General features: G+C 36.8%; 1 protein-coding gene across 5 annotated transcripts in view; it reads right to left on the minus strand.

Annotated features, from left to right (window-relative positions):
* The window catches only part of TEX9 (testis expressed 9), an 80928-nt gene that overhangs the window by 6794 nt on the left and 51384 nt on the right, over positions 1-22750 (minus strand). For 4 of the 5 annotated variants that reach the window (XM_045059270.1, XM_045059271.1, XM_003987127.6 and 1 more), the window contains one exon: positions 12462-12596. The exons of the other annotated variant lie outside the window; for it this stretch is intronic. In XM_045059270.1, coding sequence (XP_044915205.1) covers positions 12462-12596 — 135 coding nt within the window. The remainder of the gene's footprint in view (positions 1-12461; positions 12597-22750) is intronic. 5 annotated transcript variants of the gene reach the window in all.

Here is a 22750-nt window from a genome sequence, read left to right on the forward strand (position 1 = left end):
GGAATCCAAGTATATCACTAAAGAAAATTAGCAAACCATGAAAGAGAGCAAGACAAAAGTCAGAGAAAAACTACAAAAAAAATCCTACAAAACAAGTAACAAAATGTCAATAAATACATACCTATCAATAATTACTTTGAATGTAAATGGACTAAATACTCCAATGGAAACACACGATGACAAAGTGGATAAAAACAAAATCCATCTATATGCTGCCTATAAGAGACTCATTTTAGACCTAAAAATACCTGCAGATTGAAAGTAAGGGGATAGAGAAATACTTATTTTGTAAATGGATGTCAAAAGAAAGCTGGGATAGCAGTACTTAGACAAAATAGACTTAAAACACTGTAACATAAAGCAAAGAACACTATATATAATAAAGGGGACAATCCAAGAAGAAGATACAATAATTGAAAATATTTGTACACCTAGCATGGAAGAACCCAGATCCATAAAACAGTTAAAGACAAACATAAGGGAACTAATCAATACTAACACATTAATAGTAGGGGACTTTAACATCCCACTTACATCAATGGACAGGTCATCTAAACAAAAAATCAACAAGGAAATAGTGGCTTTGAATGACACAGGAGACTAAGTGGACTTAACAGATACATTCAAAACATCCTAAAATAGCAGAATACACTTTCTTTTCAAGCACACTTGGAACATTCTCCAGAACAGACCACATATTAGGGCACAAAACAAGTCTCAACAGAATTTAAAAGATCAAAGTCACACCATACATCTTTTCTGACCACAGTGCTATGAAACTAGAAATCAATCACAAGAGCAAATCTGGAAAGAACACAAATATCTAGAGGTTAAATAATAGGCTACTAAAAAATGAATGGGTCAACCAAGGTATCAAAGAAGAAATAAAAAATTACATGTAAACAAATGAAAACACAACAGTACAAACTCTTTGGGATATAGCAGAAGTGTTTCTAAAAGGGAAGTTTACATAAATACAGGCCTATCTCAACAAACATAAAAAGTCTTAAATAAACAACCTAACCTTACACCTAAAGGAACTAGAAAAAAAAAGACCAAACAAAACCCAAAACCAAAAGAAGAAAATAACAAATGTTATAGCAGAAATAAATGATATAGAGACTATAAAAATTATAGAACAGATCAATGACACCAGGAGCTGGTTCTTTGAAAAGATCAACAAAATTGATAAACCTCCAGGGAGACCCATCAAAAAAAAAAAAAAAAAAAAAAAAAAAAAAGAGGACTCAAACAAAATCATAAATGAAAGGAAAAATGACAACCAACACCATATAAAGAATTTTAAGAGAGTATTATGAGAAACTATATGCTAACAAATTGGACAACCTAGAAGAAATGGATAAATTCCTAGAAACAAATAACCTACCAAAACTGAAAGAAATAGAAAATTTGAACAGAATGATTACCAGCAATGAAATTGAACTAGTCAAAAAACTTCCAACAAACAAAAGTCCAGAACCAGACAGCTTCTCAGGCAAATTCTATCGAACATATTTTATTTTTTAATCTTTATTAATTTATGTTGAGATAGAATCCCAAGAAGGCTCCATGGTCAGCATGAAGCCTGATGCAGGGCTTGATCCCACAAATCATGAGATCATGACCTAAGCTGAAATTGAGAGCCAGATGCTTAACTGACTGAGCCACCCAGGTGCCCCAAATTCTATCAAACATATAAAGAAGAGTTAATATCTAGTCTCCTCAAACTATTCCAATAAACATAATAGGAAGAAAAACTTCCAAATTCATTCTATGGGATTAGTATTACTCTGATACCAACACTAGATAAAACCACCACAGACACACACACACACACACACACACACACACACACACAAACCCACAAACACAAAGAACTACAGGCCAATATCTCTGATGAACACAGATGCAAAACTCCTCATCACAACGTTAGCAAACTGAATCCAGTAATACATTTAAAAAAATCATTCATCATGATCAAGTGGGATTTATTCCTGGGATTCAAGGGTGGTTTAATATTCATAAATCTATCAACATGATAGATAGAGCACATCACTAACAGGATACAAACCATATGATCGTTTCCAAAAAGCATTTGACAAAGTACAACATGCTTCATGATAAAAACAAAAAACTCAACGAATTAGGTTTAGAGGGAACATAACTAAACATAATAAAGACCTTATATTGAAATCCCACAGCATATATCCTACTCAGTGGTGAAAAACTGTGAGCTTTTCCCCTAAGTAACACAAGGATGTCCACTCTCATCACTTTTATTCACCATAGAACTAGAAGTCCTAGCCACAGCAATCAGACAACAAAAAGAAATAAAAGGCATCCAAATTGGTAAGGAAGAAGTAAAACTTTCACTATGTGCAGATGACATGATACTCTATATAGGAAACCCTAAAAAGTTCGCCAGAAAATTACTAGCACTGATAAATGAGTTAAGTTGAGGGATACAAAACCAACGTATAGAAATCTCTTGCATTTTTATACACTAATAATGAAGCAGCACAAAGAGAAATTAAGCAAGGAATCCCATTACAGTTGCACCAAAAATAATAAAATACCTAGGAATAAACCTAACCAAAGAGGTAAAAAACTTGTACTCTGAAAACTATGAAACACTGATGAAAAAATTGAACATGACACAAAGAAATGGAAAGATATAATAAACATGCTCATGAAATGGGAGAACGAATACTGTTAAAATGTCCATACTACCAAGCAATCTACAGATTAAATTCAATCCCTATCAAAATACCAACAGCACTTTTCACAGAACTAGAATAAACAATCCTAAAATTTGTAAGGAACCATAAAAGACCCCAAGTAGCCAAAACAATCCTGAAAAAGAGAAACAAAACTAGAGGGAAGTATTACAATTCCAGTCTTCAAGTCATATTACAAAGCTCAAGTAATCAAAACAGTATGGTACTGGCACAAAACAGATTAATAGAACAGAATATAGAGCCCCCAATAAACCCACAATTATATGGTCAATTAATCCTCAACTAAGGAGGAAAGAATATGCAATGGGAAAAAGTGTCTTTAACAAATGGAGTTGGAAAAACTGGACAGCTACATGTGAAACAACAAAACTGGACCACTTTCTTACACCATACACAAAAATAAATTCAAAATGGATTAAACATGAGACCTGAAACGATAAAAAAAAAAAACCCTAGAAGAGCAGCAGTAATTCCTGTGACATCAGCTATAGCAATATTTTTTCTAGAGATGTCTCCTGAGGAAAGGGAAATAAAGCCTAAAAAAATAACTATTAGGATCACATCAAAATATAAAGCTTCTGCACAGTGAAGTAAACAATGAACAAAACTAAAATGCAACCTACTGAATGGGAGAAAGTATTTGCAAATGGCCTATCCTATAAAGGGTTAATATCCAAAATATATAAAGAACTTCTACAACTCAACACCCAAACCCAAATAATCCAAAAATGGGCCAAAGACATGAATAGACATTTCTTCAAAGACATACAGATGGCCAAAAGACATGAAAAGATGCTCAACATCACTCATCATCAGGAAAATGCAAATCAAACCACAAGAGGTATCACCTCATACATGCCAGAATGGCTAAAATCAAAAACACAAGAAACAACAAGTGTTGGTGAGGATGTGGAGAAAAAGGAACCCTCAATGCACTGTTGGTGGGAATGCAAGCAGGTGCAGCCTCTCTGGAAAGCAGTATGGAGGTTCCTCAACAATTTCAAGATAGAAATACCATATGATCCAGTAGCTCCACTACTCAATATTTACCCAAAGAACATGAAAAGAATAATTCAAAAAGATATATATGCATCCCTCTGGTTATTTAAAATAATCAAATAGGTAAGCAGCTCAAGTGTCCATCAACAGAAGAAAGGATAAAGAAGCAGTGCATATACACAATGGAGTATTATTAAGCCACAAAAAGAATGAACTCTTGCCATTTGCAACACCATGGATGGAGCTAGAGAATATAATGCTAAGTGAAATAAGTCAGAGAAAGACAAATACCTTATGATCTCACTCATATGTGGAATTTAAAAAACAAAATAAATAAGCGTAAGAGAGAAAGAGAGAATGAAAGAGAGAGACAAACTAAGAGTGAACTATAGAGAACTGATGGTTAACAGAGAGGTGAGTAGGGCAATGGGTGAAATAGGTGATGGGGATTAAGAATACGTTTATCAGATATGTGAGTACAGAAAATGTTTAAATTGTTCAATCAGTATATTGTTTACCTTTAACTAATATAACCTTGTATGTTAACTATAACTGAATTAAAATAAAAAACTTAAAAAAACAAAAACAAAAACAAATTCATTATATGTCCACCATGAATTAAATTAGAAATCAGTAAAAAAAGTACCTGGAAAAATTACCAAATATTTGTAAATGAAACAACAAGCTTCTAAATAACTCATAAGTAAAAAAGAAATCAAAAGGAAAATTAGACAGTATGTGAGTAGAATGAAAATGAAAAAATGACAAATCAAAATTTGTAGCTAAAAGAATGCATAGAAGAAAATTTACAATGTTAAATGCTTATATTAGAAAAGAAAGGGTTCAAATCAACCGATTCTGTTCCCATTTTAAGTAACTAGAAAAAGAACAAATTGAACCCAATTAAAGAGAGAGAAGGAAATAATAAATAGAAATCAATAAAAGAGAAAACTGAGGAAAAATAAATAAAAACCAATTTAGTAAGGTTCTAGTAAGGCTGATCAAGAAAAGATGATTCAAATTACCAATATCAAGAATAAGGAGAAAAAGAAATCTATGAGAATGTGGGAAGAACACCAATATAAATTCTCTAGTTATTCAAAGGACAATAAAGGAATAACAAAAAAAATTATATGCCGATAAATTTGACACCATAGGTAAAATGTAAAGATTCTGGATTTCGGGGAAGATGGTGGTGTAGGAGGATGCTGGGCTCACCACGTCCTGCTGACCACTTAGATTCCACCTACACCTGCCTAAATAACCCAGAAAACCGCCAGAGGATTAGCAGAATGTAGTCTCCGGAGCCAAGCGCAGACGAGAGGCCCACAGAAGAGAGTAGGACGGGTGGCGAGGCGGTGCGGGCTACTCGGACTGGCGGGAGGGAGCCGGGGCAGAGGCGCGCCGCTGGCCAAGCAGAGCCCCTGAGTCTGGCTTGCAAAAGCGGAGGGGCCGGAGGGAGTGTGTTCCGACAGCAAGTGGGACTTAACATCTGGGAGGTTATAAGTTAACAGCTCTGCTCAGAGAGCGGGAAGGCTGGAGGACAACGGGAGGGAGAGTTGCTGAGCCCCTGACGACAGAGCTCAGTTTGGCGGGGAACAAAGGCGCTCACCAGCGCCATCTCCCTCGCCCATCCCCCAGCCAAAATCCCAAAGGGAACTGGTTCCTGCCAGGGAACTTGCTTGCATCGCACAAACACCCAACGCTGTGCTTCTGTGGAGCCACCCCTCCAGCGGCGAGTGACTCCCTCCTGCTGCCACAGGGCCCCTCCTAAAGCGGATCACTGAAGGAGAATTGAGCTAAGCCTGCCCCTCCCGCCCCCGTGCACCTTGCTGATCCACCCCAGCTAATACGCCAGATCCCCAGCACCACAAGCCTGGCAGTGTACAAGTAGCCCAGACGGGCCACGCCACCTCACAGTGAATCCCGTTCCTAGGAGAGGGGAAGAGAAGGCACACACCAGTCTGACTGTGGCCCAGCGGTGGGCTGGGGGCAGACATCAGGTCTGACTGCGGCCCCGCCCACCAACTCCAGTTATACACCACAGAACAGGGGAAGTGCCCTGCAGGTCCTCACCACGCCAGGGACTATCCAAAATGACCAAGCGGAAGAATTCCCCTCAGAAGAATCTCCAGGAAATAACAACAGCTAATGAGCTGATCAAAAAGGATTTAAATAATATAACAGAAAGTGAATTTAGAATAATAGTCATAAAATTAATCGCTGGGCTTGAAAACAGTATAGAGGACAGCAGAGAATCTATTGCTATAGAGATCAAGGGACTATGGAAGAGTCAGGAGGAACTAAAAAACGCTATAAACAAGCTGCAAAATAAAATGGAAATGACAACGGCTCGGCTTGAAGAGGCAGAGGAGAGAATAGGTGAACTAGAAGATAAAGTTATGGAAAAAGAGGAAGCTGAGAGAGAGATAAAAAAATCCAGGAGTATGAGGGGAAAATTAGAGAACTAAGTAATGCACTAAAGAGAAATAATATACGCATAATTGGTATTCCAGAGGAGGAAGAGAGAGGGAAAGGTGCTGAAGGTGTTCTTGAAGAAATAATAGCTGAGAACTTCCCTGAACTGGGGAAGGAAAAAGGCATTGAAATCCAAGAGGCACAGAAAACTCCCTTCAGACGTAACTTGAATCAATCTGCACGACATATCATAGTGAAACTGGCAAAATACAAGGGTAAAGAGAAAATTCTGAAAGCAGCGAGGGATAAACATGCCCTAATATATAAAGGGAGACCTATAAGACTCGTGACTCATCTCTCTTCTGAAACTTGGCAGACCAGAAAGGAATGGCAGGAGATCTTCAATGTGATGAACAGGAAAAAATATGTATCTGAGAATCCTTTATCCAGCAAGTCTGTCATTTAGAATAGAAGGAGAGATAAAGGTCTTCCCAAACAAACAAAAACTGAAGGAATTTGTCACCACTAAACCAGCCCTACAAGAGATCCTAAGGGGGCTCCTGTGAGACAAAGTACCAGAGACATCGCTACAAGCATAAAACATACAGACATCACAATGACTCTAAACCAATATCTTTCTATAATAACACTGAATGTAAATGGACTAAATGCGCCAACCAAAAGACATAGGGTATCAGAATGGATAAAAAAACAAGACCCATCTATTTGCTGTCTACAAGAGACTCATTTTAGACCTGAGGACACCTTCAGATTGAGAGTGAGGGGATGGAGAACTATTTATCATGCGACTGGAAGCCAAAAGAAAGCTGGAGTAGCCATACTTATAGCAGACAAACTAGACTTTAAATTAAAGGCTGTAACAAGAGATGAAGAAGGGCATTATATAATAGTTACAGGGTCTATCCATCAGGAAGAGCTAACAATTATAAATATCTATGCGCCGAATACAGGAGCCCCCAAATATATAAAACAATTACTCATAAACATAAGCAACCTTATTGATAAGAATGTGGTAATTGCAGGGGACTTTAACACTCCACTTACAGCAATGGATAGATCATCTAGACACACGGTCAATAAAGAAACAAGGGCCCTGAATGATATATTGGATCAGATGGACTTGACAGATATATTTAGAACTCTGCATCCCAAAGCAACAGAATATACTTTCTTCTCGAGTGCACATGGAACATTCTCCAAAATAGATCACATACTGGGTCACAAAACAGCCCTTCATAAGTATACAAGAATTGAAATCATACCATGCATACTTTCAGACCACAACGCTATGAAGCTTGAAATCAACCACAGGAAAAAGTCTGGAAAACCTCCAAAAGCATGGAGGTTAAAGAACACCCTACTAACGAATGAGTGGGTCAACCAGGCAATTAGAGAAGAAATTAAAAAATATATGGAAACAAACGAAAATGAAAATACAACAATCCAAACGCTTTGGGATGCAGCAAAGGCAGTCCTGAGAGGAAAATACATTGCAATCCAGGCCTATCTCAAGAAACAAGAAAAATCCCAAATACAAAATCTAACAGCACACCTTAAGGAAATAGAAGCAGAACAGCAAAGACAGCCTAAACCCAGCAGAAGAAGAGAAAAATAAAGATCAGAGCAGAAATAAACAATATAGAATCTCAAAAAACTGTAGAGCAGATCAACGAAACCAAGAGTTGGATTTTTGAAAAAATAAACAAAATTGATAAACCTCTAGCCATGCTTTTCAAAAAGAAAAGGGAGATGACCCAAATAGATAAAATCATGAATGGAAATGGAATTATTACAACCAATCCCTCAGAGATACAAGCAATTATCAGGGAATACTATGAAAAATTATATGCCAACAAATTGGACAACCTGGAAGAAATGGACAAATTCCTAAACATCCACACGCTTCCAAAACTCAATCAGGAGGAAATAGAAAGCTTGAACAGACCCATAACCAGCGAAGAAATTGAATCAGTCATCAAAAATCTCCCAACAAATAAGAGTCCAGGACCAGATGGCTTCCTAGGGGAGTTCTACCAGACGTTTAAAGCAGAGATAATACCAATCCTTCTCAAGCTATTCCAAAAAATAGAAAGGGAAGGAAAACTTCCAGACTCATTCTATGAAGCCAGTATTACTTTCATTCCTAAACCAGACAGAGACCCAGTAAAATAAGAGAACCACAGGCCAATATCCCTGATGAATATGGATGCAAAAATTCTCAGTAAGATACTAGCAAATCAAATTCAACAGCATATAAAAAGAATTATTCACCATGATCAAGTGGGATTCATTCCTGGGCTGCAGGGCTGGTTCAACATTCGCAAATCAATCAACGTGATACATCACATTAATACAAGAAAAGAGAAGAACCCTATGATCCTGTCAATCGATGCAGAAAAGGCATTTGACAAAATTCAGCACCCTTTCTTAATAAAAACCCTTCAGAAAGCTGGGATAGAAGGAACATACTTAAACATCATAAAAGCCATTTATGAAAAGCCCACAGCTAACATCATCCTCAATGGGGAAAAACTGAGAGCTTTTTCCCTGAGATCAGGAACACGACAGGGATGTCCAGACACCGCTGTTGTTTAACATAGTGTTGGAAGTTCTAGCATCAGCAATCAGACAACAAAAGGAAATCAAAGGCATCAAAACTGGCAAAGATGAAGTCAAGCTTTCTTTGCAGATGACATGATACTATACATGGAAAATCCGATAGACTCCACCAAAAGTCTGCTAGAACTGATAGATGAATTCACCAAAGTTGCAGGATATAAAATCAATGTACAGAAATCAGTTGCATTCTTATACACTAATAATGAAGCAACAGAAAGACAAATAAAGAAACTGATCCCATTCACAATTGCACCAAGAAGCATAAAATACCTAGGGATAAATCTAACCAAAGATGTAAAAGATCGGTATGCTGAAAACTATAGAAAGCTTATAAAGGAAATTGGAGAAGATATAAAGAAATGGAAGAACATTCCCTGCTCATGGAGGCATCACACTTCCTGATTTCAAGCTATATTGTAAGACTAGTAATTAAAATAGTATGGTATTGGCATAAAAGCAGACACATAGACCACTGGAACAGAATCAAGAGCCCAGAAATTAATCCATGCATATACAGTCAACTAATAATGGGAAAATGATAGTGTTTTCAATAAATGGTGCTGGGAAAATTAGATATTCTCATATAAAAGAATGCAACTTGATTCTACCACTATCAGTTTAGTCCAAGCTACCTCATCTTTCACACTGCACCTCTTAACCAGCATCCATCCTTCCAATCAATTATCCACACAGCACACAGAAATACTTTCCAGGTACACATCTGATCATAGCATAGTCTCCTTTCACCTTTTTCAAATAACCATACAGTGACTTTATACTACTCTTTGGGTAAAACCTGTAATACTTAGCATGGCCTAAAGAATCTAGATGGTTTGGCCTCTACCTAATGTTGGAGGCCTCACTTTGCAACACTCCCTTGACATCCATCCCTGACTTTCATACCTTGTCTTTCTTCCTGCCACAGTGCCATTTTTTACATAGGATTCCTTTTGTCCATAATCTAGCATCTAACTCATTAATATTATTTAGAACTTAGCTTAGAATTACTTTTTAAAAAAGCATTCCTTGAGGTGCAGGGTTGGCTCAGTCAGTTAAGTGTCCAACTTCAGCTCAGGTCATGATCTCGTGGTTTGTGGGTTTGAGCCCCGCGTCGGGCTCTGTGCTGACAGCGCAGAGCCTGGAGCCTGCTTCAAGTTCTGTGTCTCCCTCCCTCTCTGCCCCTTCTCGTGCTCTGTCTCTCTCAAAATAAATAACATTAAAAAAAAAAGATTAAAAAAAAAAAGCATTCCTTGACCTGGTTACCTGCTGAAAGCACAGTTGCACCTAGTTTTGCTTGATGAACTAACACACAGCTTCTTCACTATGAAGTGCGTGATTATAAGCACCACATTTATTTTTATCATATTTATATCTCTAGCCTCTAGTAAAAATCTGGCAGGTACCTAGAAGGCCCTCATAAATATTTCTGAATGAATTAAGGAAGAATTAGAAATTATTTGTTCCTAAAATGACATGGACTTGGTGACATGTTTTAAATGGATTACAAGCAAATCATCAAATGCCCTGTTTTTAAGAAGTCCAATTAAACCATCACAAAGTTGTTTTTCCTCATTCCTTCCTCAGTGTGTTTCAGGGGCAATTATTATGTTTCAGGCACTGAGACCCAACAATGGATGAGACAGTCAGGGTCCCTCCACTCATGCAGCATCTGGTTTAAGCTGACTGACTTTTCATTTGAAAGTTACTCTTATTCTAAGGCCAGATTACTTGTTTCCTAACCTCTGTGGAGAATAAATATATCATTATTTTTAAAATAAATCTTTAGCTTTCTTATGACTCTGAGGAAATCTTGTTCTATTTTATGGAAAATTTACTATTTCTTAAACATACAGACCTGAATAATTTTAATTACCTACCTATTTATATGTCTAATGAGAATGAGAAGCAAAGTACAAAGAATTAAAATGGAAAATAAAATATACCTCCTCACAAAACTTATATACAGACTAGACGACAAGAAAAACCTAACAGCATATGCCCAAAGAGTCCTTCAAAGACAGAAGTTACAAATAAAGCAAAATAATTAAAAAATGAAAAACTTAAAGACATACACATATTTTTTCAGAAATCTGAAATAAGTTACATCTAAGAACTCTGATCTTGAAATGCCTACTTCATAGCAAATAGTTACACAAAATGTTATCCCAACTGTCTTTAAACTCATCACCCATAATGCTGACTTGGGATCAGAAATTTATCTTGGACACATTTGTTTTTACAGTGTTGATGGTTTTAAACTGAGTTCGCATACCAAATCCTCATTACTTGAATTTGTAAAATGGCTGATTGGGATTATTGTTGTCATGGAAACAAGTTTTTCCTTCTGCTTCTCTAATGTGTGTGCTAAAACAGACATCACATCTACAACCAAGAATTAGCAAATCCTGGCATATACACGGTTATTTTATTTTCTTCAAAATCCCTTCAGAGTGCACCAAAGTGAAAATAATACTCCAAGAGCATGCTAATTATTGGCAAGTTATAAAGATGACTTCCTAACTTGCTTACTAACTTCTATTAATAAATCCCTGTCATCATACTATCATTGATGGCTCTTGAACATGAACATAGTCTGATCACACAGCATAAACTATCTCACAGAAGATATCTTAAAACTCTTTAGTCACTGTAACATATTTGCCTCTGTTAAACATGTTAGAGGATTCATCAAGTTCAGTTTAGTTCTATGTTCTAACATAGTGTTAGTGTTAGTTCTAACACTTATTAAGTGTTATTAATTTAGTCCAAAATGTATCATCTGTGTCTATAATGACAGTGGCTCCTAATTTCATCACCCAAGTCATTGTTAAAGTATTCATTATTGTCCTAAGGGAGAGATTCCAATGGAGCATCACTTTTAGGCTGACACAGAACCAAAAACTAATAGCCAAAATTTATACAAGATTTTGATATACAAAATAGAGTATACAAAAGGTTTTTACACAACATGGATATGTGAGCCTTTATTTATTCAACAGACATGTCAGGGACTGAGTGCTAATTCTATGCCCATCACTGGCTAGATACCAGGATACAACAGTCATCCTTACAACAACCCCATAATAGTGACTATCAAAATGTTGTCTCAGAACCAGTGGCATCAGCATCAACCTGGGAACTTGTTAAAACTGCTTCCTTAAAGTAGTTAAAACAGGCCTCACCCCAGACCTACTAAATCTGAAACTCTGGGGTTGGGGCCCAGCAATGTGTGTTTTAATAAGCCTTCCAGGTAATTCTGATACACGCTCAAGTTTGAGAACCACATAATTGCATTGATATACTGAAAAATTGAGGCTCAGAGAAGGAAGCAGACTTGAGGTGCAAAAGGGACATTTTCCTTTCATCTATCCCCAGAGATTAGAAAAATGTCTGGCACATAATATGTGCACACAATAAAGATTTTTGGATGGGAAAATGACTGAATCCTCTAAAGAGGTGTGCTATCATCCAATTATGGCAATAGCCCAAGAAATATAATCCTAACTTATTGAAGATGTACATATTGATGAGGAAAGTATTTCTTCTTTGAAGAGAAATGTTTGCCATGACATCAAGAATTATAATTTAAAAACTATTATTTTTGACTCTTGCATAAAAGAAGTTACCAAAGGTGACCACTACCCAAACTGTTCAATTTTTCCATACCTTGTTATTTTGCCTTGATTTACTTAACTCCAATTTATACTTTTCTGCCTCTTCTAGAGCTCTATTCAACCGAACTTCTGTAGCACTTTGATTAGTAGCAGCCTGTTTTTGTAGTCTTCTTTTATTTTCTAATTCCTGTACAGTAAAAGAAATATATGGGACATTTATAAATATATCACAAGTTCCCTCTATTATTATATAACATTTTCCATTTCTCCCAAATTTTACACACACACACACACACACACACACACACACACACACACACACACACAGCTGGGGGCGGAGGGCTGAAGACTGACTGACAGAAGTCTCAGGGAATTCTTACTTCCAAATTAGTAGTAGGAAAATATATCCTTAAAAATGTAGTTATGAATTCAACTTTCAAATTACTATTTGTTTGGAATTTTCTACTTCTTTTTATGTAGTATAGAGATTCTCTGTATTTATTTTATAAGCAACTCCTTGTAACTACAATTCTTCCTTTGGGAACCTCCCCAAAACACCCATGTAAGGCACAAACTCTCTCATAAACACTGTGTTTATGTAAACCTAACGAAGTATAGAAGAAATATTTGTTAAAAACAGAGCATTCTATGTTAGCCTTATAGGGAAAATCCCAACTCTGAGCAAAAACAACAGATCTTGTGGATTAATTTTCCCCATCTTGGGGTAGGTTTAGACTTGCATTTCTGCAGATATTCTAAGAGATGCTGCTGCACAGAGTCTACAGGCCACACATGAAGAAACATGAACATGTAGGATAAACTCCAAAGTCTACCATCATCTGGCACTACAGTTTCATCTCCTGCCAGAAATGTTACCTTCAGATGTTTCAGCAGTATGTGGATCTCTTCTAAAGCTATGATGTTTCTTGCCTCTAAGCCTTTGCTCATGCTCTTGCTTCTGCCCTGATCCCTCCTGCCTACTCCTCATTTTTACATGCTTATCCTTTAAAACTCAGTGAAGGGTGTACACGAGGGCTTTACCTCCTCCAAGAAGCCTTCCCTCATTATCTTCCTCATTCTCCTCCTAGGCTGGATTAGGTACCCTTTCTTTAGAGCTTCTACAACACCGTGATGCACATTTATCATGGTACCTGCTGTGGAGAACTGAAACTATCCATTTACTTCATTTCCCCCACTATAATATAAACTCATTAAGGATAGAAATGGTCTTAATTTCTGTGTTCCCAGAAGTTTAATGACATGTTTATTCAATTAAATTTATTTTGTAATACTTAACTCACTCTTCTTTGCATTTCCTATAGTGCCTAGTACACAGCTTTATATACAACAGATACTCAATAAATATCAGGGAATTGAAATGATGCAGTTAAAGCTACAGTTGTCTGTTTTCTTCTTTTATTAAGTTTTTTTTTCTCCTGGCTGCATCACTAGGTTTTATTTGAAAACTGATCTCCCTGGCTCTGAGTAATTAAGGGCAAAACAAAACAAAATACAACAAAACACATGCTGCTCTTTATGTAGGTTTCTAAACAAATCAAACTGTGTATGGATACCATCTGCTATCACCAGCCTTCTTCACAGCTTTGTGGGTGGTAGCTACAGTAAGAGCAAGCTTGATTTATCTCACTGTTCACATGGAAAAGGCAGAGATTCTCATTAGCTAGAAAGTCCACAATTCTAGCTGCCTCATTTCAGCCTCCTCTCATAAGAATATGAAATAAATCTTTGCCCTTCTCTTTCCTCCTGGTGACTTTGTAACCTGCTTCATAGAAAAATGGAAACCATCCTACACCACATTATGTTCCCCTTTTTGTGAATCAATATTGACCTCCTGCTTGGGAGAAGTGAAAAAGAAAAACGGTAGCCATTAGAATACTAAAATACGAAATAAAATATTCCTATACGAGTAAATCTACTAAGGGAAAACCTTACCAAAAACTTGAAAACATTGCTGTTTTCAGTCACACTCAAGAACTCTTTACAAAATGCATACAAAGTACCAATATTTTTTATATATGCTGAAAATACTCAATATAGTAAACCTATTGTTACCAAAGTTAAGCAGTTTACATGTTGTTAGAGAAAAATTTTATGAAAGATCTCAAGCCCTTACTTTTACATCAGCTTTAAAAGAAAAATCTAGATAGCTTAAAGAAAATCTGACTTTAAAACTCAAAGAGTATGAGATCCAAGAAATAATTTGCCATCCTCTGATAACTTTTAAAGCATTCATAAGGCACTACAAGAGGGCAAGAATACAGAGAGGTATGTATCAGTAGCCACAGCACAGGATGAAATGTAGCAAATGCTTTAAGAGGAACAAGTTGCCACAGTAATTTAGAAGAGAAATAATCACATGAGGACAACAAGTAAATGATCAGATAAGGTTCTAGAAACAGGTGGCTAAGGTACAAAGAGCATTAAACGTGAAGTCAGAAACCTATGAACTGTGATAGACTCAGTTGCCACATCTGAAATTGGAAGTGATGAGATGCATATCTAATTACTTATGCAACACATTTATCAAGCACTTACTATGTGCCAGGTACTATTCTATATGAATGATGGGCACATGATAATTAACCAAAGTTCCTCCCTTCATAAAGCTTACCTTCTAGACGAAAAGACAGATGATAAGCACATACATATATACATACTCATACATAATATCTGGTAGTGATAAGGTCTATGAAGAAAAATAAAGAAGGCTTGGCGCCAGAAGCGAGAGCCCCTTGGGGCTCACCCTGCCCCGCTTCATTGGGTCAGTGAAAAAACGGTAAGAGGAGTGGTATTTCACCGCTGGCCGGCAAGGCCGGAGGACCCTGCCCTGCCCCCTCATGGGGGGGGGGGGGAGGGCGGGGACGCCAGGGGCCTCCCACTTATTTTTTTTTAGTGAAATTTATTGTCAGCTTGCTTTCCATACAACACCCAGTGCTCATCCCAAAAGGTGCCCTCCTCAGTGCCCATCACCCACTTTCCCCTCCCTCCCACCCCCATCAATCCTCAGTTTATTCTCAGTTTTTAAAAGTCTCTTATGATTTGGCTCCCTCCCTAACTTTTTTTTTCCTTCCCCTCCCCCATGGTCTTCTGTCAAGTTTCTCAGGATCCACATAAGAGTGAAAACATATGGTATCTGTCTTTCTCTGTATGACTTATTTCACTTAGCATCACACTCTCCAGTTCCATCCACATTGCTACAAAAGGCCATATTTCATTCTTTCTCATTGCCAAGTAGTATTCCATTGTGTATATAAACCACAATTTCTTTATCCATTCATCAGTTGATGGACATGTAGGCTCTTTCCATAATTTGGCTATTGTTCAAAGTGCTGCTATAAACATTGGGGTACAAGTGCCCCTATGCATCAGCACTCCTGTATCCCTTGGGTAAATTCCTAACAGTACTATCGCTGGGTCATAGAGTAGATCTATTTTTAATTTTTTGAGGAACCTCCACAGTTTTCCAGAGCGGCTGCACTAGTTTGCATTCCCACCAACAGTGCAAGAGGGTTCCCATTTCTCTACATCCTTTCCAGCATCTATAGTCTCCTGATTTGTTCATTTTAACCACTTTAACTGGTGTGAGGTGTTATCTCAGTGTGGTTTTGATTTGTATTTCCCTGATGAGGAGTGACGTTGAACATCTCTTCATGTGCCTGCTGGCCATCTGGATGTCTTCTTTAGAGAAGTGTCTATTCATGTTTTCTGCCCATTTCTTCACTGGGTTATTTGTTTTCTGGGTGTGGAGTTTGGTGAGTTCTTTATAGATTTTGGGTATTAGCCCTTTGTCTGACAAGTCATTTGCAAATATCTTTCCCATTCCGTTGGTTGCCTTTTAGTTTTGTTGGTTGTTTCCTTTGCTGTGCAGAACCTTTTTATCTTCATAAGGTCCCAATAGTTCATTTTTGCTTTTAATTCCCTTGCCTTTGGAGATGTATCAAGTAAGACATTGCTGTGGCTGAGGTCAGAGAGGTTTTTTCCTGCTTTCTTCTCTAGGGTTTGGTTGGTTTCATGTCTCACATTCAGGTCCTTCATCCATTTTGAGTTTATTTTTGTGAAAGGTGTAAAAAAAGTGGTCTAGTTTCATTCTTCTGCATGTTGCTGTCCAGTTCTCCCAGCACCATTTGTTAAAGAGACTGTCTTTTTTTCATTGGATATTCTTTCCTGCTTTGTCAAAGACTAGTTGGTCATACTTTTGTGGGTCCAATTCTGGAGTCTCTATTCTATTCTATCGGTCTATGTGTCTGTTTTTGTGCCAATACCATGCTGTCTTGATGATTACAGCTTTGTAGTAGAGGCTAAAGTCTGGGATTGTGATGCCTCCCGCTTTGGTCTTCTTCTTCAATATTCTTTGGGTATTCGGGGTCTTTTGTGGTTCCATACAAATTTTAGGATTGCTTGTTCTAGCTTTGAGAAGAATGCTGGTGCCATTTTGATTGGGATTGCATTGAATGTGTAGATTGCTTTGGGTAGTATTGACATTTTAACAATATTTATTCTTCCCATGCATGAGCATGGAATGTTTTTCCATTTCTTTATATCTTCTTCAATTTCCTTCATAAGCTTTCTATAGTTTTCAGCATATAGATCTTTTAAATCTTTAGTTAGGTTTATTCCTAGGTATTTTATGATTCTTGGTGCAATTTTAAATGGGATCAGTTTATTTGTCTTTCTGTTGCTTCATTATTAGTGTATAAGAATGCAACTGATTTCTGTACATTAATTTTGTATCCTGCGACTTTGCAGAATTCATGTATCAGTTCTAGCAGACTTTTGGTAGAGTCTGTCAGGTTTTCCATGTATAATATCATGTCATCTGCAAAAAGTGAAAGCTTGACTTCATCTTTGCCAATTTTGAAGCCTTTGATTTCCTTTTGTTGTCTGATTGCTGATGCTAGACCTTCCAACAAAAGTTGGAATTCCAATGGAATTTCTCCATTTCTTCCAGGTTGTCCAGTTTGTTGGCATATAATTTTTCATAGTATTCCCTGATAATTGGTTGTATTTCTGAGGGATTGGTTGTAATAATTCCATTTTCATTCATTATTTTATCATTTAGGTCCTCTCCTTTTTCTTTTTGAGAAGACTGGCTGGAGGTTTATCAATTTTGTTTATTTTTTTAAAAAAAACCAACTCTTGGTTTCATTGATCTGTTCTACAGGTTTTTTTTTTAGATCCTATATTATTTCTGCTCTGATCATTATTATTTCTCTTCTGCTGGGTTTGGGGTGTCTTTGCTGTTCTGCTTCTATTTCCTTTACGTGTGCTGTTAGATTTTATATTTGGGATTTTTCTTGTTTCTTGAGATAGGCCAGGATTGCAATGTATATTCCTCTCAGGACTGCCTTTGCTGCATCCCAAAGCATTTGGATTGTTGTATTTTCATTTTCATTTGTTTCCATCTATTTTTAAATTTCTTCTCTAATTGCCTGGTTGACCCATTACCTGGTTAACCCCTCACAGGGATGGGGGGATGGGCCACCGGGGGCCTCCCACTTATTCTACACCTCTCATGTCTCTTCACCATGCCAGACTAGAGTCAAGGTCAACAGGGTCTTCTTTCCCCCCTGATTCCACCAAGCCTGTTCCCCTGGCTGTGGTTTCACTGGATACTAGGTAGGGACAGTGGGAATCTTGTTCATCCATTCATGCATGTCACAAATTAGGTGATGAGGCATTTGGCTACCTTAAGAGAGTCATATTTACTCCCGAAATTTACATTTGTAAGGCTTCCAAATGTGGGGATGATTCTTGTAAAGATCTGGAGGGAAGACTTATAGACTGAAGGAACAATGAAAACAAAGATCCTGAGGTAGGAATCCACTCAGCATATTCAAAGATCACCGAGGTGGTATTGCTATTGAGGTAGGACTATCAATCTAGGAGGTTACTGGAATAGAGTAAGTGAACAACAGTAGCTGGGGCTTGGATAGAAGTAGTGAGTTTTTGATAAGTAGTTAATTCTATGTATTTTGAAGATAGAATTGACAGAACTTGTTGATGGGTTGGATGTAGATATGGGAAGAGAGAAGGAGCAACAGGACTTTTGGATTTTGGCCTGAACAACTTGATGTCTTTTACTCAGAAGGAGAGGAGAAGCTTGTTTGCAGAGTGCAGGGAAGCAGGAGCTCCTTTTAAGACGTAAGAAGTTTAACATATCAAGCAGAAGTATCAAGTGGGCACCAAAGAAGAGGTTAGAGCAAGAAAAAGAAATGTGGTGGTGATCAACATATGGATGGTATATAAAGCCATGGAAGTGAATGAGAGCATCTAACAACTGGATGTAGACAGAATAGTGAAGAGAGCCAAGGACTCAGCCTTGGGCACTTCAACATGTAAAGATCAAGAAAATAAGGAAGAAAATCATTAAGTGTGCTATAGAAGTCAAATGAAAAGTATTTCAAGGAGTGAGTAATCAACCATGGCAAATGTTACTGAGAGACAAATTACTGAAAGGAATAGTAACTGACTACAACTGGCAGTGTGGATTACTGATGATGTTGTAAAGAATGGTTCTGAGGCAGAGCAGAGATGGAAACCTAACTAGACTAGTTTCAGGAGAGAATGACAAATGAGGAATAGAGACATTGAGTATAAACAACCATTTTAACAAGCTGCACTATAATGGGGAGCAATGTTATAGAGCTGGAGGTACATATAAGATCTATGGAGGTTTTAAAAAATATATTGCATATTCTATAACATGTTTCTATGATAATATGAATAATCCAATAGATGAATGTGATTTTTGAAAGACAAAGACAGGATAATTGTAGAAGCAAAGTCCTTGAGTAGGAGAGAGGGTATGTGATCCAGTGCACGGTAAAGAGAGGCATTTACACAGAAGAGGTAGGAATCTATTGTCATACATTAGGGGGAAGCAGAGTAGATGGGTACAGAGGCAGAGACATTCACATATTTAGTGACAGGATGAGAAAGAGTTATCTTTTGATTTTATTTTCTTAGTAAAACAGGGAGCAAAGTCATGAACTTAAAATGGGAAAGTTAGAAGAAGTACTGAAAAGTTGAGGAGAAAAGTTCACCTGTTTAATAATCATCTTGGGAGAGGGAAATGACTTCTCAGAAAGTTGGAGAGGAAAATGGCATTACACCTGAGATTTGTAAAATAAATTAAAATAGGACCAATCCATTTGGCTGGTGTTTTTTTGTTTTGTTTTGTTTTGACAGCCCAAATTCACTGCACTTGAGGAAGCATGCAGTAGCAAGGACATTAGGTTTAACTAGGCTTGGGTTTTGCCCACACACTAGATTTGCAGGGAAATTAAGAATATACAATGGATAATTAAGTAATGAACATGAAAACTAAGCTGGGAGGAAGGGAATAAAGAACTGGGGGGAGATGCAGATCTGTATAATAAAAATATATTTAACTATACACAACTATCTTATGTATGTGATAGCAATTTGTAAACTACACAATATTAAACAAAAGGACCATTAATATAACAGCTCTATAGGACACATCTAGGCAAAAATTTAAAAAGCTTTCTTTGCAAGCTAAGAACCTGAAGAAATTAAGAAAATGATTTTGAGTAGTTTTGCTATAAAAGCAAAAAAGAATAAAGTATCTTTAAGAAATTATACAAACATCAATTTTAGCTGGGGAAAAAGATAAAAAGAGAGCAGACTTTTTAAAAAGTGAGTTACTAATGATAAGCATGTTTGTGTGACATAATTCATGGTCAGAGAAACCTGTGGATGTACCTGCTGACTTTAATTTGACCAAAACCAACATAAAACAGATTAAGTCTTCCACACATGATAAACAATAAGGATCTAACATAAAAACACATCATAAACAACTAAAAGAAATAATCAAAACTTGTTAAATAACTATTTAGAGATCATGGAAAACAGTAGGATGGTGATTCCTGACAGAAGGGAAATAAATGAAGTAGTCCTATAATCACCCCAGCATTCGGCCTCAAGGCAACACCCACACTTTGGGTACAAGGAGGATAAAACACAAATAGAGCTGAAAGTCTGTTGAGCTGAGTAAGGAGACAGAGATGGGAGTTGGAGGAGACTGAGGCAGCTAGAATTTCTAAGAAGGGTTCAAGTAAGGAGGAACTCCATTAGGAAGGAGCTTCAGGAATCCACATACTGAGGACTAGGCCACACCTGCATACAGAGAAACTCAACAAGGCCAGCAAAGAACAAGCAGGAAGTGTATATAGAACAATTCACGTCATTCAGACAAGGAACATAGACATTTGAGCTCTAAACAGACAGAAGTGAGAGTCCATAGTGATAATCTAAGGCATTCAGTCGAGATTTTGGAAGATATCTTTAAGGGAAGCCTTGGTAGTAGAGTTGAATTATTCTTGGAGGCTACTCTAGACACACCCAGCCAAACTTAAAAACAGGACTCAAAGGGACTATATTGAAAAAATATCTGTTAAAACCCAATACTATCTTCAAAGAGCACACTAAACACAGACACTCAATAATATAACATTCACAATGTCTATCATCCAATATAAAATCACTAACCAATTCAAGAAGCAGGAAAATGTGATTGATCTCCAGGAGAAAAAATAGTCAAGAGAAACAAATCCTTATCTGAGAAAAATAATGGATCCAGCAGACAAGGCTTTCCCAACAGCTATTTTAATTATATACATTATTATAATGAGAACATAAATTGAAAATATAAAACAGAATCAAATGGAACTTCTACAGATAAATAATATATCCAAATGAACTTTTCACTGGGTTAAGAATAAGAACACATCAGGGGCGCCTGGGTGGTGCAGTCAGTTAAGCGTCCGACTTCAGCCAGGTCACGATCTCGCAGTCCGTGAGTTCGAGCCCCGTGTCAGGCTCTGGGCTGATGGCTCAGAGCCTGGAGCCTGTTTCCGATTCTGTGTCTCCCTCTCTCTCTGCCCCTCCCCCGTTCATGCTCTGTCTCTCTCTGTCCCAAAAATAAATAAACGTTGAAAAAAAATTTTTTTAAGAATAAGAACACATCAGACATTGAAAAGAAAAGATGAGTGAACTACTGAGACATAGCAACAGAATCTATCCAAACAAAAAATATAAAGGAAAAAGGCTTAAAAACATCAGTGACCTAATATCATTGATATATTATCAGTGTGATAATATCAAGTGGTGTAACAAAAGTATAATTGAAGTCTCAGGTCAGGGGAGAGAAAGAGAGGAGAAAGAAAAAATACTGAAAGAAATAATTGCCAACATTTTCCAAATTTCAGGAACATTATAAACCCACAGATCCAAAAAGTTCTACAAACTTCAAGCAGAATAAACACATTCTCCACACAAAACTAAGAAAACACATCATTATCAAATTGCTGAAAACCAGTACCAGGTAATGTCTTAAAAGAAGAGATAAAAGATATAAAAATAAAAAGGTAGACAGAGCAAAGAATTACTGTGAAATTTTTGTCAGAAATGACATAACCTAGGAGACAGTGGGATGGTATCTTTAAAGTACTAAAAGAAGACAAAAATTTTCAACTGATAGTTCTATCTCTAGAGGAAAATACCCTTCAAAAACGTAAGGGTCCAAACACAAGTGCATACAAAATTGATGAAATATGAATAATACCTGTGGTGTGTACCAATGTTGGTTTCCTGGTTTTGATATTGTACTGTAATTATGTTCAATGTTATCAATGAGGGAACTGAGTGAAGGGTACACAGGACTTATTATTTTTCCAGCTTTCTGTGAATCTATAATTTTCAAAATAAAATTTAAAGAAAACAGTCTTTTTTCAAAGAAACAAAAACAAAGAATCAGTAATTAGCAAACTGATACCACAAAAATGGAAAGAGTAGTTATTTCAAGCAGACATATACAAAAACAGATCTAAAGAATGAAGAATACCAGAAATGGCAAGTATAAAAGGCATTTTCATACGTTAATCTTTTTAAACTATAACTGTTTAAAGAAATATTGTGAGATTTATGACATTTAAAAGTAAATGTATAACAACAAAAGCATAAAGGAAAGGAGGTAGAAATGGAGTATATGGTTGTGAGCGTCTTATATTTGAAATAGTATAACATGATTTGAAGGTAGATTGTGATATGGTAAATATGTTTTTTGCATTTGATGTAATTTATGCATGCAAACATTTTTGATGTTTTTTGTGTTAAATCTAACATAAAAATATAAAACAAAGATATAGCCAATAGGGGAAAAACCACAAAATACTAAAAAATATTCAATTCAGAAGAGAAAAGAAGTAACAGAACAGTTAGAAAAGCAAAATGATAGATTTAAATCCAAATATCAAAACCTGAATTAATATAATTGGTATGAACATGCCAATGAGA

The sequence above is a fragment of the Felis catus genome, chromosome B3, assembly GCF_018350175.1.
Source record: "Felis catus isolate Fca126 chromosome B3, F.catus_Fca126_mat1.0, whole genome shotgun sequence".
Lineage (NCBI taxonomy): Eukaryota > Metazoa > Chordata > Mammalia > Carnivora > Felidae > Felis > Felis catus.